A 19043-nucleotide genomic window follows, 5' to 3' on the forward strand; every position below is an offset into this window, starting at 1 on the left:
ACTATATTAGATTAATGGGCAATAATTGAGGGAGATTTGTAATGAATTATTTTTTAATTTTTCATGTCAGAGAGGAGGATTAGGGAGGATATTTCTTAAGGGGAATTTTGAATATGGACAAAAACGTCAAAAAAGTCAAAGTGGCATTTCCCCATATGAGTCACCCCTATTATCAAACATTATGGCCTTCGTGAGCCTCATACTTACGGCTCAAATTCTGAAGAAACAGAAGAAGGCCTTAATCGAAGAGAAACTCCAAGCTATAAAAGCAGACGAAGAACTAAATCGCGGAAAAAAGTTCCGATTCAGACATATTGGAGTCGACTTAAAAGAAGCAGTGAAGAGGTTCTACAAGAGAATCATCAGTCGCGAGGAGGGTTCCTGCGGCTACAAAACCTGCTTCAAATTGGGACATGAGGGCAGCTGCGAGAACTATGTCCTTAAAAGCGTCCTGGGCTTCGTTGCAGGGGTCATTCTCACCTACTTTTTGTATATAGTTTTCATTTTTCAGTTGAACATTGAGCTTACAACTGCCACATTGATTTGTTCGGTCTTAGGGTGCGTTTTGACCATTGGTTTAGCTTTTAGCACTCGGGTTAGGTAAGGAATACCTTCAAGACTAATTATCTAACCGCCTAAACCACAAGCTTGTCAATGGCTTAGAATGAATCATGTTTTAGGTGCATTGTGTTGCTGGCTCTGCCTCAATTCTTCTCGAAAAGGGGCAGACAAGCGTTGTTGGCCTACGCGTTCGTGTTAGCGTTAACTGGGCCTACTCGAAACATCGTTAACAATTTGGGGATTCTCAGCGAGTCTTTGGCCTGTGGACAGGTGAGAATTTCATCCGAGGACACACATACATTTTACCTATCGGGTAACGAGCTTATTTTAATTAGGCCTTTTCAAATTTGTTCACGAAACGAGAAAATTTCTAGTAAATTAAAGCGTGGTAGTAGTTCATTAGAATCGCATCTAAAAGCGTCCGTTTAGAGATCCACTTTGCCTCATGACGGCCTAATTTGCAGGAACAATTAAAACAGGCCGTGAAACAAATAATTGACGTCATTAAGAAGCCGTTCCTGGCTATCAAAGAAGCAATCAAGAAAGTGGTCAAAACAGTGAAAGAAGTTGTTAAGAAAATTAAAGAGATTTTGATGAAAATCAAACGAATTGTCATGTCTATTGGTAACGTTCTCTAATGAACGCAACTTAACTGCCACTTCAAGAATCTTTTTCTAGTTCGAGTTATCAAATCCACCTTCGAATTCCTTGGGAAAATCATCAATATCTGCAACAAGGAACTAGGGACCCCCTTCGAAAGATGCACCAGAGTCTTTGAAAATGCTATAGCCGACTGCAATGCCAGCCTAGGGCCCCTGTTCAATTGGCTTTGTTCTTTGTCCTACATAGTCAAAGCTGTTTGCTATATAGTAAAGATCTTTGACTATGTTTGCATGATGGTGGACTTCCTTAGTAACTCTGTCGTTGGAGTCATCATTCGAAGTAGGTATAGTTAAATCGGTCCTACCTCAAGGATCCATAGTTTAGGTTAGCTCAGGTTAGTGCGATAGGTAATGCTTAGCGGATGTTTCCAGGGAGGATCCAGAGTGGAGAGAGGGAAGAACTTTAGTTAGCTCAGGTTAGTTCAGGTTTAGGAACTCTATGTGAGTAAACAAAATCGCCTTTGTGCCAAGCCCACAGGTCTGGCAGCAGATTCTCTAATCCCCTACATAAAAAAAGATTAGTTCGGTAATCATGTTAATCAAATGAGAAATTACGAAAAGTATAAAAATATCTTTCCACATAATGAGCCAAAGAAAGCCTCAAATCATATTTTTCTCAGACTTAAATTTCTGGAAAAGCTTGATGTTTCTTGGGGTTTTTGCTGATATTCGAGCATTTTTTCCAAGTGAAAAAAAACATGTTGCTCTTGTCCGATTTCTCTTAGTGACATTTTGTTTGATAGAAAATTTCTTGGTCTTTCCAACAGGGAAAAAATCTTTTCACACCACTTTTTATTTTGACAATATTTCCTTAATAACCAGGCATAGTTTTCAGACAAAAAGAGCATTTTCCTCTTGAATAAATTTTACTCAAGGACATCTAATTTAATACGAAATTTCATGTTCTTTTTGTTGATAAAAAGGTTCTTGTTATAGCACTTTCTATTTTTCTGAAATCTTGTAAAACTTCACACTGTTCATATTTTAAGTACACTGCTCAAAAGAATCTAAGGAACAAGCTTATTTTTGGCTATAATCTTTATAGGTCTAATGGCATTACTTCACAATAAATCCACATAAAATGTCTTCAATACTTTGTGTTACCTCCACAATCATTAATAACAGCACGGCGACGTTTTGGCATGCTCAGAATCACTCTATCTATAGCATCTTGTGGTAAAAGTTGCCACTCCCCGCTGAGAATGTTCTGAAGAGTCAAATTGCTATAAGTACCCGCCATGAGCGAATTTTCCTTTGCAGTATATCCTATGCGTGCTCTATGGGATTCAAGTCGGGTGGTTGTGGTGGCTAATTCATAAGAGTTGCATTATTGTCCCTGAAGCAACATATGGTAGCTTGGCGAACATATGGACGATTGTCTTGCATAGAAAGGAGTTCTGGGCTAGCATTATATGCAAAAGGAAGCAAGTTTAAGCACATGGTCTTAGTACCACACTTGGTCGCAAACAAATGAGCTCGGTTCGATGATACAATATGATATCACTCCATACCATTATGGAACCTCCTCCTAGTTATGGACTACTTAATAATGTCTCTCTCTTTCTAACCGTCCCGCTTCACTCCAAACGTATTGCCTTAGAGTACTAGGCCGAAATCTAAACTGTAACTCTTCTGTGAATAACACATCAGCCTATTCTTCAATATGAGGATTTGTCAACAATTTCCTTTGTTACCTAGGTAATTTTGAGCAGTGTATTTGATATTCATGTTCAGTTTCCATATGGAGAAAAACAAGTTACTTTGAATTAATATTGCTAGACAAGGTCTCATTTATTAGAAAAGTCCATCCTCTTTTCGATAGTAAAAAAATATTACTTCATATATTTGATATCCTGGGTCTATTTAGCACATCCTCCATTTAAGACCAACTTTGACTGTACTTCAAGCAACATCGATTTGCCTAAAAATCGAAATTATCTATAAATCAACAGAAATCAAAACTTTTGTCCGCCACATCAAGACCATGTTCTATGTCAGAATCAGATTCTCCCATTCCTTCAAATACAAGACTGTATCCTCCAAAAGTGTCACCCAAATTGCCAAGGAAATTGTGGCTGAAATTAAAGATCGAAGCAGGAACATAGTGGCTTTCTTCAATTTCATGACATTAACCAGCATGCTCTTCTTCATGTATCTCATCTTCCAGTAAGTTTCCATAAACCAGTGCTATCACTTACCTCCTCGCTCATTCAATACAGGGTGGTCTATTACCGGTTCAGATACCTGACGAGTGAAAGATTCGACAATGTGTATATCACCAAATACTTCAGGGAAATTGATAAAAGAAGAGCTAAATTTAACAAAGAAACTGTGCTACCATTGACAAGAATGGAGAAAACGATGTATGTCTCCATGAGGTCTGAGAGTCTCAGTAAAACTGAGAGAAGAAACTTGCTAAAGAATACTATCAAACTGGTGACTGTTTGTGTGAATCTTGGAACTCACATGGCTGCTGATTATAGCTTACACTGGATGCTTTCTTTGATTTCTCATCATGCCCGCTATCAGTCTAAAGTAGAAGGTTCTATCTTGAAATCAAAATTTAATTATTAGACTTCACGAAGCGCAATTACAGCCCCCAATCTCCCAATGGCTCATGTGTCTGGGGAAGGCTTCTTGGCAATGCTTCTACAGGCCATCGTCAATGCTTTCCAACCTGTCGGGCTTAACCTCGAAATAGACACAGTACCATGTCTTCCAATCCCAATTCCTCCAGATTTGGACCGATACACCCAAATTGGTAAGAATGCTATATTCTTTACGCGTCTTTTAAAATGTGTTCAATTCCAGCAATCACCGTTGGAATTTGCTGGATCCTCACAGTACTAGAACCTTACGGATTAAGGTTCCGAAACTACATTATGGGGTACTACCATCCCCTCAGGGCAAAACAGCGCGCCATTTGGCTATACAACCACATTCTCAGATCCAGGACCACTTTTCTTCTTCTGGCAAGACGCAAACTGAGGAGGAAATTCGGCATGAAGAGCAAAGAGGACGAGATCGGCTACAAGGAGTGGTTGAGATCGCATTTGAGGTTTCGAAGGTCATTGAGGGCGATTCAGAGCTAATTTTCTTATTTCTTTGTAGGTATGGGATACTCAGAATCTGTTTAGGTGGTGATCTGCAGCTCACTTGCCTCCTCTGCGGACAAGTCTTCAGGGAGAAGGATAAATCCAAGTTTGTGAGGTGTTCAACTCCACAATGTCCAGGGCTTTTTTGCCTCGAGTGCTTTGAAGATTTGAAGAACATTTGCCCTGTGTGTTTGTCGCCTGTAGAATATGGAGATCTTGATGAATTCCAAGAAAAGTATGTTTTGTGCCATTTATTAGGTTAAAGCAAAAGAATTTTTGTATTTAGAGACTCTTCAGACGATGAACCGCTTCCAGATAAAGCTAAGAAGAAGCCTCGAAAGTGCCCCAAATGGTTCCCATGCGGGAAATCTAAGGATAATGATGAGGAACCTTTGAATCCTCAAGAGGATCTTGATGAACGTCGAATTGAGATGTTATATGAAACTGACAAAGAATTTTTGGAGGAGCATGAAGAAGAGAAAGAACAAGTAACAGAGGAAGAAAGCGACAGTTCCACAGATTATTCATATTCTTATCAATATGAGGTTCAAAAAGAACTGTTCCAACCAGAATCAATAGCATGGAGAGATATAGAAATGCAAGCAATGGCTGAGGAGGTTAGCATGAAGGTTTTTGACGACAAAAAAGAGTTCCTGGGCGCGAATTTGGACAATCAAATACGAGTCCCCGAAGGACATACCGCTCTCATTAGAATTGGAGTCACAGCTTCCCAAGAAGAAGTTGCTACCGATGCAACTTTAATGGATCTACAAATCATAGCAGAAGACAGTGAAGATGTGGAATGTCAATGTTCCTCATCTTCCAGACGAGCAGAGCTCATTGGAGTTCCCAGAGATGGTGTTCACAAGAAAGTGTATTGCACTTGCTCCGATTCGGAAGAACTTGGAAGCACCATATCGTCCAGCACTAGATCAGATTGTAAATTCTGCAAATGCAGTGGGGTAGAGGATCGATCAGCATTTTTGGCTGATACTGAGACAAAGGAGGAATTAAGGGAGATTGTGCCTAGGCTGGATTTATCTTGTCTGGAGGAGAAACGTAACTGTGATAATCCTGTATTGAGTAACAGGTATATTGAAGATTTTTAATGTAGAATTTTAGTTATTGCTTTGAGTGTAGATTCAGCTATGTGAGCTACCAAGAAGTGTGCGAATGTCACTCAGGTAGAAGCCTGGACTCTTACTCATTACCTTCCAATTTGGGGAATTCGTCTTCAGAGGTGCAACAGAGAACGAAGAATGTGAGAACTTGTAGCAGTGCATCAGATTCTCCAAACTCAATGGACAGCTATGAATTTAATAAAATTCTAAGGAAGAAAGTGAGAAGATGCTACAAGAGAAGCAGAATACCTTGTGAGAATAGGCAATGTCAGCACAATGAGAAGAAATCTTCAATAGCGGATATGTTTAAGAAAATAATTCCCAAGGTAGTTTTCTGACTTTTCTGGTAATTTCTGAAGTTTCTGACAGGTGATGTAAATAAATTTTAGCGCAATAAAGGAAAAAATTATCTTCCTCTGCATAATCGAGACCTGGAGGAACTTGTCCAGGGCCAATCACAAAACTACAACGAGAGGGATTTGAACCCTTTGACTGAAGATACTAACGATTCTCCTACTTATCCCTTTGGCTCTTCCAGTGGTAGTGAGGAGGAGCAGGCGCTTCTCGGCAGAAACAGGATCAGAGGAGGCCAGTGCACTTGTCTAGTAGATTCCAATCTCCAAGGGAGGCAGGATCCAGCTAACCGAATCAGGTCTTTCGATGCGAACAGTGAGTCAATTTTCAGAGGTATTTTATTTCTCATTTTCCTATTCACTTTCACCACCTAACGCAATTTTAGGTCAATCTAAATTGAAAGATTTTATCACCTTATCTTTGCCTCCAAGACTCAAACTTGTAAGCTCCAAAGAAGTTATTTCGCTAGTTTTATTCAACATCGAAGAGCTGAAAGGTGGCAATTCAATGCCAGCTGATGATGAAGATCTACTGATTGAGAGAGAAGAAAGCTCTAATTGTATAATTTCAAGGGAAGCTGTAGAGTCAGCTTTCTCATTACACGGGACTCCGTTATCATCTGATAGTGGGCTAAGCGAAACTATTTGCATAGAACTCCTAGGGAATAGTTACCTCAAAGAACTTGCGAAAACTAATGGAGAAGAGTCAGGTGAGGTCAATCTGAATTTTGAAGGTGTTGGAGGAGGGGAGAATATTGGAGAAGAAAAATCTGCAAGTCTAGTTGAACTAATAAATACAGCAAATTGGGAAGATAACGTAGTGAATCAATCGGAAAAAGAAGAAAGTGTCAGTACTGTATCTTTGCAGACAAGAAAAGGTTCAGAGCAGGTTTTGAGATCCAAGAGATCAAACAGTTGCGAATTGCGCAGCAGCAAAGAGTCGCTGAAAAGCAAAGCGCCGAGTACAATCGGCTCTATACAAGAAGAACTTGAGGCGAAACTTCCTGAAGCCATATCTTTAGATAAAGCTGCATCTTTGGATACAGCTACATCTTTGGAATTTTAACAACATCTCAATCAGAACAGAATTCCTGAGAACCCCAGAATAAGGAGTCCCTCTCAGATAACCCATCACAACCTTCAACAAAATTCCCCGGAAATCGAAAAAGCTCTAAACTGAACGAACTTCTCTATAAATACGAATGCACAGAAATAAATTTGGCGCAGAAATTGAGCCTTGGTAAGTCTCGCCCTCCAACTGAAACTGCCCATTGAGGATCAATCTCAGTGATACTACAAATTAATCTGCACAGCTCTATCATACCCGAAGCTCAAGATGTGCAAAAGCCAAAAGTAATCATGAGAAGCCCAAGGCGTCGTGATAAAATTGTGGAGACCAATTGCAGTTTTCCATTACATCAAGACTGGAATTGTAAAGGGCGGAGCAGGAAGCTAGTTTTAACAAGTGATAAGACTCAGCAGACATCAGAACATAATTTTTATGGGAATCGGGGAGTGAGAAGCACTGTGTCTGATCTTGATGAGTTTGAGCAACTGAATAAAACTTCTGCAGTTTATTATTTCAGCGATTTACAAAAAAAAGACGTGAAAAGTACAAGTCCCTGTAAATGCTCGATTTGTGTCATTGCTCAGAGTCACCGGAGTAGGTCTGAAAGTGCAGAAATGTGCAACTGCTGCAGGTGCAATAAGGTTCACACCACCAACACTCCAAAAGCAGCTATAAGGAGGATACGCTCAGTTTACCAGGCAACTGAGTATCTTCCTAACAGTAGCGATACACAATTGTCAGAGCGCCTTTCGCCTCCTCCTATGAGGACGGAGCCTCCCCGACGAACTCGCCCTCCGAACTGTCGCAGAGCTTACACACAACATTGCGGATGCTTCTACCATTCTTTTAGAAGAAATAACGATACAGAAAATTATGTTGAGTCATCAACTCCATATAGATATTGTTCTCATAACTTTTATTATTATTACCTTCAAAGATGCGATCAAAGAAATAAACAAGTCCTCGATGATCTTCCTTACCAAAACAACGAATATTATCTGCAGTTAGTTCATGAACTCCAAGATATTTTGCACTCTCGCAATAGGAAGAGAGTGAAAAGGACGATGCAAGAGTTTGAGAACAAAAGTAAACAGAATAAGCCCTTGGAGAGACCGATAATCAATTATGATGAAACCAGTGAGAGTGAAGAGCCGATTTTAAGGAAAATTGATCAGATAAGGAGGAACATAAAGGCTTGCTGCACAGAGAATAGGTGCAACTACTGTGCGGAAAAAAAGAAAGGGAAGTTCGAAGGAGTGGAAAGGAGGAGGAGGTTCGGAGGGGAGCCGAGGCAGGGCCATTGGACCATGAATTCCGATTCGGGGAATTGGCAAAAGAAAAATTTGAAGAGAAAAGGGAGAAGGGAACCTTCCAATAAAGATGAGTTTCAGCAGTGTGACTGTTCTTGTAACTGTGGACATAGGTACCAATAAAAATGTTTCGAAAAATATATTTGATACGATGAATAATTATGTTGAACAAAGATGTACTTAAACCAAATTTACAGATTGGTGATTATCTAGCTCTTTGTACGAATAAAAAATGATAAGGTTAAACAGCAAACAAAATAGCGTAATCAGTAGCATAAAATAGAAATTAAAAGTTTATACAGAGTGATCCAGAACTATGGGGTCAAACTTTTAGGGATTATTCAGAGCAACAATTTGAGTATAAGAACCCACGTTCGAAAATGTCTTCCTAAAGCGCTTTGTGATGCTCTAAAACAGTTATGTGCAAAAATGTGTTTTAACGAATTTTAGTACGTTTTATTTTAATTTGTTTTTACAAAATAACACTACGGTAATTGTTCAAAATGTCGTCTTTTTTCTGCAAAAGTTTTTGCCTAAGTTATGCCCTTTTAACCGAATGTATAATTTCCCACACATGGAGATGGCCAATACATTAATGAACATCTAGCTGTTTTCTGGAATTTCGCTTCTCTGAACCGATTCCTGGAAAAAACGCATTGTTAATTATCACACTGGAACTTGAATGCCCATTTCCATGCCTTCTTATTCCTTTTTCCAAACATGGAATAAAAGGTGACTTGGGCTGTGGCCCTTTTTCCATTCTTCTCGTTGAAAACAGTACATCGGTTGTAAGGGGGGCAATAGAGATGCAAACTTATGGCAGTGTCGTAACTGGAAACATTTGCCACGCGATGTAAACCTAAAGAATCTGTAATCACCGCATTATTGACCTACTGCATTATTACCAAAGTCTATTCTTGCCCCATATATTTATAGATAAGAATGGTTGCATTATTCGAAAAACAGCACGGGTCACATTGGCGAAACATAACTATTACTTTTTTGTATGCATTTATGTATCGATTCACCTGCTCCTAACAACATATGAGCTCGTGAGTTCAATTGAAAGCTATATGATTTCCCTGACAAAAAGTATTCCCTTCTGTTGTAAAACTGGCCAAACATCTTACCATTAATATAGCAAAGATCATTCAAATTGAGCCTGCTTCTGCCTATCTCCTCTAACTCAGACTCCTCTTTCTGAGGCCAGGAATACCGGATTTCCTCCAGAGATCCTTGAAGCATTTTCATGAAGCAATGCGAATTGGCATGATCGTGGATCCCGGAAGCTTGACCTTCCCCCCAACAAAGCAACATCAAGTTGTACTTCCCATTGCCGTCATCTACAAGGTTTCTTGTGTATCTAAGTCGGAGGGATCAAATGAAATCTGGAATCTTGCAAGAGGAGGTATCTATGAACTTACCTAAGTCTATCGAACTTGGCAAACTTCTTCCACTCCACGGGATTGCTTTTGTAACTTTTGATCACATAATGCACGAGTTCTACGTTGACACTATCACTCTCGAAGATTTTGTTCAGTTCTCTGATTACGTCTTCTAAAGACCGGATTTCAGGAAGGGACTGTCCCAAATATTTGCTGAGCTTAATTTCGCAAAAAAGCTCAGTGCTCTCCTGTGTATCGTTATTATTGAAACACACTAAAGACATAATTATGGTTGATTGCGACAATTTTTGCGACCATCAATCAAAGACTCAACAGCTTAACTAAGACGTACGATTCTTGTTCCTGGCTGATAAAGAAGATAATCGAGCTTGGGGTCAAAACCGTGTTGAAATTTCGCTTCCTGAGACTGACAACCAGTGAATCTTTTCTGTTTACAGAGTTTGCACTTATAAAGGATAATTATTGTTGTTATGTACCGATAACAATCCATATTTGTTTTAATTCGAGCCAATCTCTCAGGTGCTAAACAGGCCAGAACTTCGCCTGATCTCCTTACACGTATTTTGCAATTCTCAGCAATAACCCTCACAGAGACCCCTTCACAATGGATAATTGGTCAGGTGTTTACCTTTATTTATGCAAACTAATTTATTGTTGAAAGCACCTGAATTGTGCGTTAACGTGCCTGCACTTTATATGTTAATGAACGCTGTTGGAAAGTGTCTTATTTGGATGTTGAAGGATGATTTTATTTTCCTTGTAGTACAATGATCTTTTAGGTAATTAAATTTAATTAATAAAAAATTAAGGGCAAATAAGAAAATCGAAGTATGTTAATGGGAGAGAGCGCAAACAGAAGATATTGACAAGGTCAAGGAAAGAGTTTTATTGAGAAAGTGCCTGGAAGATGCAGTGGACCGGCAAAGCTTTGAGTTAGATCGCCATAATATGCCAATCATAACATACTCTGCATATCAGTACTTTTCTTAGATATTACTTACTACTACCTACTACTTACTACTACCTACTTATAGCTTCTTCATGTATGTCTTTAGCCAGAATTCCTCAACCTCCAAATCCTCTATTCGATTTTCACCATTAGAAAATTTAATTCATAATTTTACATGCTTATATTACTGACATAATACTTTTAGAACCATAATAGGAAAATTGTAGGTACCTTATAGGGTTCAGAATAGTTTAGGTTACCTGATGTTCTGATCCGGTAACGACCGTGATGCTTCCAAGTGTTTGAAGTATGCGATTTGAAGAGCAGCTCTGGAAAATGCATTAGACTGCCTCAAATTTTGAAGTTATCTGGAGGAAATCAATATTCAGAAAAAACGTGTCTATAATTCTCAAAAATATATTCAAGAAAATCTCTGAAATTATCATTAACTGATCCCAATAAAGCTCTGCGTGGCAATTTATCAAAAAATCGTTTATATTAAATCAGGTTTTTAAAACGTCCAAAGAATTAAGTGATTAAATTAAATTCGCCAAACTATCACTAAAAACGACCTTATGGTGGAGTCCAGTAATTAATTTGCATTTTTGTAACTGCAAAGTCATGATAAAGTATATCCAAAAATTCATTCTTGGTCCTCTTACAGAGTAGCCCAATGAAAATTTAACAGGGACTAAATACTACCTTAAATATTCTTAACCGCATCCGTTTGAGCATAAAAAACACATTTAAAAAACAAAATTTATTTATTATACATACTCCATAAATCTAATAAATCGTGCTTTTCAAATACATAGTATCCACACGTCTTAGCTCTACAGACAAATACAACATATATAATGATTCATCTATGTATATCTGGTTGAAGATGGATCTTCTAAAAGGAACCTAGCATCGGGTGAAAGGTGATCTGTTGATGATACATCTAAATTCTGAAACTGGTTCCCGAATTGTGGTCAGAATTTGAGATCCTTGATGGCCTGAGGCAAGTCTGGAAGCTTAATGTCTTTAATCTGCTGTGGAATGTTCATGTTCTTAACTGCAGAGACTGCTCGGGCAGGTGCTGCTGAAATTCCAGCCTAAGGAATGTCATTTTTTCACTATACAGGTGACTGAATATGCGTATAAAAACACATGACTTTTATCCCAACCAATACTCAGAAGCACAAGCTAAAGGTTAAAGGCAATTGACAGCAAAAAGAACAGAGTTATACAAAAAGAAATGTCACAGAGTATAATCAAAAACTTACTAAAGAAAATGATCAGTGTAAACAAAACCTAAGGTTTGCGCAATTTGAAAATGGCTTTCCCAACTCTATAAAGTTAAAAGAATTTGGGGTTTTTCAATGCCTTGAAGCCAGTCAAACCAACTACAAAAACCAAAAAAAAACAAACAAAATTTACCTCTTGTTTTTCCAGCTTATTCTGGTCTTCAATTCTAGTAAGAATTTCATTCATGTTGGTCTCCAACACCATCCCTCCCATGACTAGCTCATTCAAGATAAAGTGTACTTTATCCACATGGAAAATTAAATCTAATTCACATACATTCTCGAAACACTTGTCTAGTGTCTCAACAAATACTTGTATTAGGTCTAATATTCCTAGTTCACTCTCTGATGAGTCAACACAAAATACAAAATAGAGAGTTGCATAATGTCTGTAGATTAGTTTGTAGTCACTTCCACCTATAAGACTAAAAGGGCATTTTATTATTGATCAGCAATAGAGATATGTTACAAGTAAAACTTACCTTCCCCCTTCGAGAAAGTTACAAACATTATCATCTCGTTTTGATACTAGTTGGAATGTTTCTTTGATTATCTGTTGTTGCATGTCTTCGGGCTAAAGAGGTGAGTGAGCACAATAAGTGAATATTACGGCGGAGTGAACAAAATACTCACAAAATATTGATAGAATTTCGAGAGTCTGGGTTTGCCATGGTTATTGAAAACGAGAATTGCTTTGATCATTTTATAAGAAAAATTTCACTTAAAGTTAAGGCAACGGTAATTCTCAGGTACGGGTTTTAGAGATTATTCATGGTTTGATTAGGGTTTTGGAGAGAAAATGGATTAAGACTTTTCGAAGATAATTTATGAATAGTAAGTTTGAAAAAAATATTATAAAAGTGTGTCAATTCGATTGACGTTGTCAGTGTCAATGAGGACATGAGTCACATTGCTGAGTTTAGGATAAAACAATAGATGGCAATAGCTTGTGAGATTAATTCGAATGCATCCCTCTTCTTCTTTCAAATAAGTGTATATGTTTAACGAGATTATCTACCTATCTCTCTCTACAATTTAATAATAATTTCCCCCACTCCTTTATTTAGGAAAAAACTTGACGGGTGTCTTAAAAATTAGATATGGCAACTGCGACAGTAGTAAAATGGCGTCCTTATGTGCCAAAAGGACTCGCGGGTTTGTTTGAAAATAATCCGATATTTCTGAATTAAAACTGAAAGAAAATCGGCAATGGATGTGAAATAATAGACCTGCGATTGTTGTGCGCGTATTCAACCATGAGTTGGACAAAATATGTGTTTTGTTTACAGCGTAAATGGGCTTTATTGCTGGTGATAGCTACTGCGTTTACGCGGATAACACAAGGTAAGCAAATGTTGTTTAAATCGCTTAATTCCTATAAATGTGTCATTTCTTTGCGGTACAGTGCGTTACATAATCATAAATAAGAGATAAAAATTGGTAGTGCCAATACCCTTGAATTGTTTATGTTTATTTTACCTAGTTAAAGGTCCTGTTTTGATTGTGTGGGTGGGAGATTGAAGTGGCATTTTCTTCTAAGTATAAACTAGCTTAAGTAGGTAAGTAGTCCCATTTGCTTATGAAGCTAACAAGGAGTGATAAAACATATAGTTTGTTAGGTACAAAGTAAGTATTTTAATGTAGGAGCCAAAGGAGTCTTAAAAGAGAGGTCCTCATAGCTTGAATCATTATTTTTTTAACTTAGCTTCTATTATCAAAAGGGCCAATTAAGGGAAAGGTTAAAAGAGTACCTAAATAGCTATAAAGCCCCATCATCTCTTGGTTCCTTCAGCTGACATTGATTAGTTAAGTTCATCAGTTCAGTAACTTTTTCCTTAGCCTTTTTAGCTTGAGAAGATTTATTTAATATATTTCCTATTAGGTATACTATTTCAACTAATATCAAAATATAGTTTTTTTGCAAATAAGCCATAGTGAAATAATAGGTTGTTCATTATGAAAGGGATTGAGGTGATCTTTTTCAGCTGACTACCTATTGGGTTGAGTCGGAAATTTTTTATAAAAATCCCATTAAAATCTTGTTACAAATTTTCCTGCTACTCAACTTAAGGAGCTCAAAAGTAAATAATATGAATTACTTTTCAGTTAAGGTGATTGGCAATATTTGGCAGAAACACCTAAACCAACTTAATAAATAATGACTATACCTGTTAAGTAATTTTGCTTATGGTTCATTTGAAAAACCAGTGCAATACATTAGATTTAAATATTTATGGTAAAAAAAACATTCTGTATATATTGGCATCAATACTGAATTATGTGCAAAGTTCTAGAGGTTATATGCTTAATAAAATGGTATGTTGTTTATTATTAAGTAAGTAAACTCCTTCATCTAATTTTAAGATACACAACATGACATTGCTGCAGATGTAGGTGAGGACGTCTTTGACATGTAGTGGAATAGAATAAAATAGTATATTGTATAGTTCCACATAGGTACTGTAAAGCTGTTGTGGACTCTGTTAAATTTAAGATGGAATCTGACAAAACAACTTAATACCTTTTCTGAATATTCAATGGTAATGCCTTGAATGTAACAGGGACTTTGATAGAGATTCTTGCTTTACTGTGGGATACTTTCCTCTGCATTTAAAAGTAAAATTGGTTTTATTACTCACTCATTGAACTGGTATCACTCCTGATATTAAAGTGATTTCTGTTCTGTCACTGATAATCATATCTCCAACTATTAGCTTGGCTTTTTGTATAGCTTTAAATTCTCACTCCTAATCAATCCTAATGAAAATTCAGGGAAAAGGTAATAAAGGTATGAGATTTGAATTGTGAAAAACTTTTATTTCAGTGGCAGTGAAGGAAATATATTAAGGAATTTAAAATAAAAAGTTGATGAGAAATTTGTAAAAATTAACCAATAAAAGAGAAAATTAATAATAATAATAAATCGTTTATTTGTTTAAAATTATCAAAAGACGTTAGCATCTTCTATAGTTAGTTCAGGTTAGTTCAGAATATAAAAGAGAAATCATTAACCCAAACATTAACAAACTTCCCAAAACGAAATAAAAAATTCGACATTATATTTGCATTTTCATTTTAACTCTTCCATATTTGATAGGAGTAATTATGAGGTCAATTAACCACCTAGGGAGTACATTCTATTGATATCCTTTTTGAAAAATTAGCTGTAACTACTGCCCTCTGCAAGTCATCTACGTTAACAAAATCATAAAATTAAAACCTAACGAATTTGTTATTACTTTGTTGCAATCTCAGTTGCTCACTTAATTGGGTATAATTTTGGAACATCATATTTGAAATCGAATCAAGCATTTAAGTGAATAGGTAAGTATTCAAGTCAGAAAAGCACTTGAGAGTAGCATATAAATTGATTGTCAGTGTAAAGCTTGCCAAAATGTGGAGTTCTGAAAACTCAAAGTCCATTATGAAACTTGTTAAATGTATAATAAATAACGGTATGGTGTATTGAAAAAATATTAAAACTTTTGTCAGGTACAGCAATGTCTCAACTTCCGCCAAGGAAATTTCCCTATTGTTGTTTTTATATATGAACGTCGAACTTCGTGTTGATCGACATCCCTTTTTCCGATTCTCCCCTGCTTCTCCAGATTTGAACTATCTCAGCCTCAATGGAGCAATGAACCTTCAGTACCAATCATATCTCTTTTTCATCTAAGCGATTTTACCATTGGCTCTATGATGGACATTGAACGTTCGTGACAATGATAGGTTTTTAATTGAATTTTTACAATCTCGATTCAATGCCTAGGATTTAAATCAACTCGCGTGTGATATAGCAAACGACTTTTTAATTAATGTTATTGGCTTGTCATCGTAAATTTTATAAACTGAATTTATTGTCATTTCAATTGGGTTTATTGAGATTTTTTTCAAACCCTCATTTTAGATGTTAAACCGAGTCTTAAATGTGTCGAAAATTTACGTTACTTGAGAATTCATTTGTCTTAATTGAATGTTGAAGTCAAAGTTAATTGATTTAATCCGTTTTTAAGGTCTTAACATAAATCTGTAGATTGACTTTGACTCACATTTCAAAACCAAATTTCATTTTATCTCAAATTTTTTCAATTATCTGCTTTATATTGGGGCTATTTATACTAAAATTTTCTCTCAATTTTAAAACCTGCTTTAGCGTAAACGCTAAAAATTCCAAGCTTAATCCATTTGTCTTGGTCAGACTCGCGCTAATATTAATGATCCAGATTGTCAAATTATCATGTCGACAAGTTACAGAGCTTTACCCGCCTCGACGTATCTACAAGATACATCAGTTCGTTCTAATTTCCATTTATATGTGCCTGCTTGCCGGGAATTATTACATGGGAAAGGCAGCAGTTATGGGTTATCCCGTTTTCTGTTTTATTTACCTCAATTTCATTGACCCGTTATTAAAAGTAGCTTGGAACGTGCGGAAGCCCATTTGAACGGTCGCCCAACATTATTCCAGATTCGTCTGAATTTCAGTTTTATTTTTATGGGCGTAACGAAAGGTATGGAACATGTAACGTCAATTTCCAGTCCATTTTTCCAAATAAATATAACATTCTTTCCCATTATCTTATTGGCCAACAAACCGTAAAATTACAATAGAAAGCAGGCACAATTAAAACCGAAATATCATACTCACGCCTACAACTAATTAACGAAGAGATTGATGGTTGTGACTAGTATTAATAGATATTTTATTGTTCTGTTTCTATATCGGGGTTAGCCTTAGGTCGATTTTATGCATATCAAATTAGCAGTGTTTCCGTTGAAGTTCATCATGCTAATTAAGTGTTTTTAAAGTTTTGGTATGTTTTTGCCAAACGGTTAAAATCGAAATGGGTTTTTTGTGTTAAGGGCGAGGAGAGGTCATGGTAGATAAAAGCTCCAAATTGGGTTTTAACTACTTCGTGGCTGTTTTACTTCAAGAAATTTACTTTAGAACGGTCGGACATTTGGAAGACGGTATTAAAATCATGCAGAACTAAGAGGAAAAAGAGAGAGAAAATATTAAATAGCGTGATGATTCTCTTAAATTTGCCAAAGTTAAGCGACTTTAGTAGATGGAAAACCGGACAATACCGATGCAAAACCAAACCAAATCTGGGATTAAAATCTCTTTCTTGCTCTTAATCTTTACTCCCGTCTTCTTCGTATTCACATCGGGCAGAGCAATCGAACTGTAAATTCTCGTAAAACAATAGGTATTTTCCAACGAAAGGAAATATTGAAAGCCGTTGATGATAGGTTTGATTTAAGTTTCGACGAAATTCTAGTGTGATTTAGAGACAAAAATAATAGATCCCTATCTTTATTGGGAAAGTTAATCCTCGAGTTAATCAAAACTAGTCCTTTATTTTTTAATAAACACAACAGCACAAAAACCAGCGAACTGGTTAATGTGGAAAAAATATGTATTGAAAACTTACTTCTGCTATATTATTGTTTACAATTCATAACATTAGTCTTCCATTCAGATTTCAGGCTGTCAAAAAATAATTCCACTGTGTTTATTTCCTTTTTTTTCATAAAATAGCGATAATGTGTTTTAGGTATTTTACAGCAGTTTACTTCCAAACATATTGTGAAGCGATTTGATATTTTGGATAAACCTTTTTTACTTTTTGTTTTTTGTTTTTGTTTATATACATTAAGAAGAAAGGAAAAATTTATTTTACCATTTTGTTAAAATGTTAACTTTTCCTTTAATAAAAGTTAATTTTTTATTTAGTATTATTTTTTAATTAAATATTATAAAATCTTTCCGTTTCACTCAAAAAAGAAAATTTATTGGTGTTCCGGTTTTTTTGCTGTTGAGTTTATTTAATAAAAAAATAATACATTTTAACCCTTAATAAATCTCCCCCCCATTCAACAAATCCAAGAATAAAATTATATTGTATCTGAGTTCTTAGATAGTAGGTACTAAGTAAGAACAAAATGTTTTCCGTATCATTGGTCAAAACTCGTCGATTTGATACCAGGAACCAGGGTATCTGTCTGCATTTTAATGATTTATTTCCTTTGATTTTTAATTGCATAATCATTCCCACCTATTAACTATTATAGTTATGTGATGCCTGGTGTTAATCAGCTCCAATTCCAGGAAGGAGACAATGAAATAGTGGGAAATACGACCATCAGCGTCGATTCTTAGAAACGTTTCAAGTTCAGGATCAATTCTTGATGGTATTTGAACTGATGAGGTGTGAAGCTTTCAAGACCCCTTTATTTATCATCGGGTATACGTAATATATTTCGTAATTAATTTCTCCGTGATTTTTTTTTTTTAATTAAACCCTTCCTAATCTTTTTCAAACGCACAGTACAAGATAATCTCCCGGACGTTTTGTAATAAATAGAGGCCAGAATTCGTTTTGTTTTCTACCTGCCTCACAACGAGCAGGTATATGGGATAAAACCGTGTCATGTGTGGCTTTATGTGCCTTTGTCTGGCGAATGACGAAAAAGAAGTGTTTAAAGCGGACAAAAGCTTTGCTGGGTATTATTAAAATGCCCTATTGTGCCTCTCGGTTTTTTAAATTAAGAAGAATAGCCATAAAGCTAGCTATCGTTCCATATCTCTAGTTCTCTCTAGAGCGTCTTCAATTACTCGACGGTAGGTACTTTGGCTCTTAGTGATGTGGGAAGCTCTATAAATACATTTTCTGCATTAATAACGAAGTCTACCTGCTCAACTTGTCTGCCAACTTTAATACAGTTATTTCGGCTGAGTGCCCCTCCATTACGCACTTATATGAGAGAAGCCGTAGAACTAATGCAACCCATAATTTATATCCAGGACATACGACAGGGGCCTATTTTAAGCCAACTATCTATTATTAAAATAAACAGGTAAAGGCTACTTACTACTTTTGCAATAACAGTATCTTAACTCCCTATCAGGAGAAAATGTATCAAAGATCAATTTTGTACATGAACAAAACAGAATAAAGTTGGAAAATATGCTTTATTTGGTCTCATTATGGTGTCGACCTTTCTCTCTCTCAGATATTTCTTTCTTTTTACCAAGAAATTTCTTCGGTTTTTAGAGCTTAATTTGAAGCTTGACCCATATTTTTAAAAATGAATCTCTATAACCAAAATTGCACAACGTTATTTATGCAGGTATTCATTATTTTCTAATAACTAATTAGTATTCTATAACTAATAAAATTTCCAAATCACATCTGACTATTGAAGCTTAAAGTTTAAGCAACAC

At 36.3% G+C, this 19043-nt stretch overlaps 4 protein-coding genes across 10 annotated transcripts in view; 2 read left to right on the forward strand and 2 right to left on the reverse strand.

Annotated features, from left to right (window-relative positions):
* The first annotated feature begins 181 nt into the window (after window positions 1–181).
* Window positions 182–8294, forward strand: LOC136419621 (uncharacterized). Its single transcript, XM_066406100.1, has 15 exons — window positions 182–600; window positions 681–831; window positions 1026–1185; window positions 1240–1503; window positions 3176–3389; window positions 3443–3765; window positions 3820–3984; window positions 4035–4281; window positions 4335–4553; window positions 4605–5408; window positions 5459–5765; window positions 5829–6108; window positions 6179–6754; window positions 6916–7032; window positions 7081–8294. Exons 1-15 carry the CDS (start codon window positions 182–184, stop codon window positions 8292–8294), a joined length of 5460 nt encoding a protein of 1819 aa, XP_066262197.1.
* Window position 8295: 1 nt separating this feature from the next.
* On the reverse strand, window positions 8296–9982 carry LOC136419737 (cysteine dioxygenase type 1). Its single transcript, XM_066406269.1, has 4 exons — window positions 9596–9982; window positions 9302–9534; window positions 8870–9039; window positions 8296–8813 (listed from the first exon to the last, which is right to left on the reverse strand). Exons 1-4 carry the CDS (start codon window positions 9838–9840, stop codon window positions 8775–8777), a joined length of 687 nt encoding a protein of 228 aa, XP_066262366.1. The 5' UTR covers window positions 9841–9982; the 3' UTR covers window positions 8296–8774.
* Window positions 9983–11271: 1289 nt separating this feature from the next.
* Window positions 11272–12652, reverse strand: or (AP-3 complex subunit sigma-2 or). The gene is made up of 4 exons (XM_066406242.1): window positions 12449–12652; window positions 12298–12389; window positions 11949–12240; window positions 11272–11623 (listed from the first exon to the last, which is right to left on the reverse strand). Exons 1-4 carry the CDS (start codon window positions 12515–12517, stop codon window positions 11501–11503), a joined length of 576 nt encoding a protein of 191 aa, XP_066262339.1. The 5' UTR covers window positions 12518–12652; the 3' UTR covers window positions 11272–11500.
* A 270-nt stretch (window positions 12653–12922) lies between these two features.
* The window catches only part of fra (frazzled), a 39248-nt gene continuing 33127 nt past the window's right edge, over window positions 12923–19043 (forward strand). For all 7 annotated transcript variants that reach the window (XR_010753153.1, XM_066406669.1, XM_066406672.1 and 4 more), the window contains exon 1: window positions 12923–13159. Coding sequence is in view for 6 of the 7 variants with exons in the window: in XM_066406669.1 (XP_066262766.1) it covers window positions 13072–13159 (88 nt within the window). In the remaining variant the exon portion in view is untranslated. The remainder of the gene's footprint in view (window positions 13160–19043) is intronic.

This window comes from Euwallacea similis, chromosome 3, assembly GCF_039881205.1.
Source record: "Euwallacea similis isolate ESF13 chromosome 3, ESF131.1, whole genome shotgun sequence".
NCBI lineage: Eukaryota > Metazoa > Arthropoda > Insecta > Coleoptera > Curculionidae > Euwallacea > Euwallacea similis.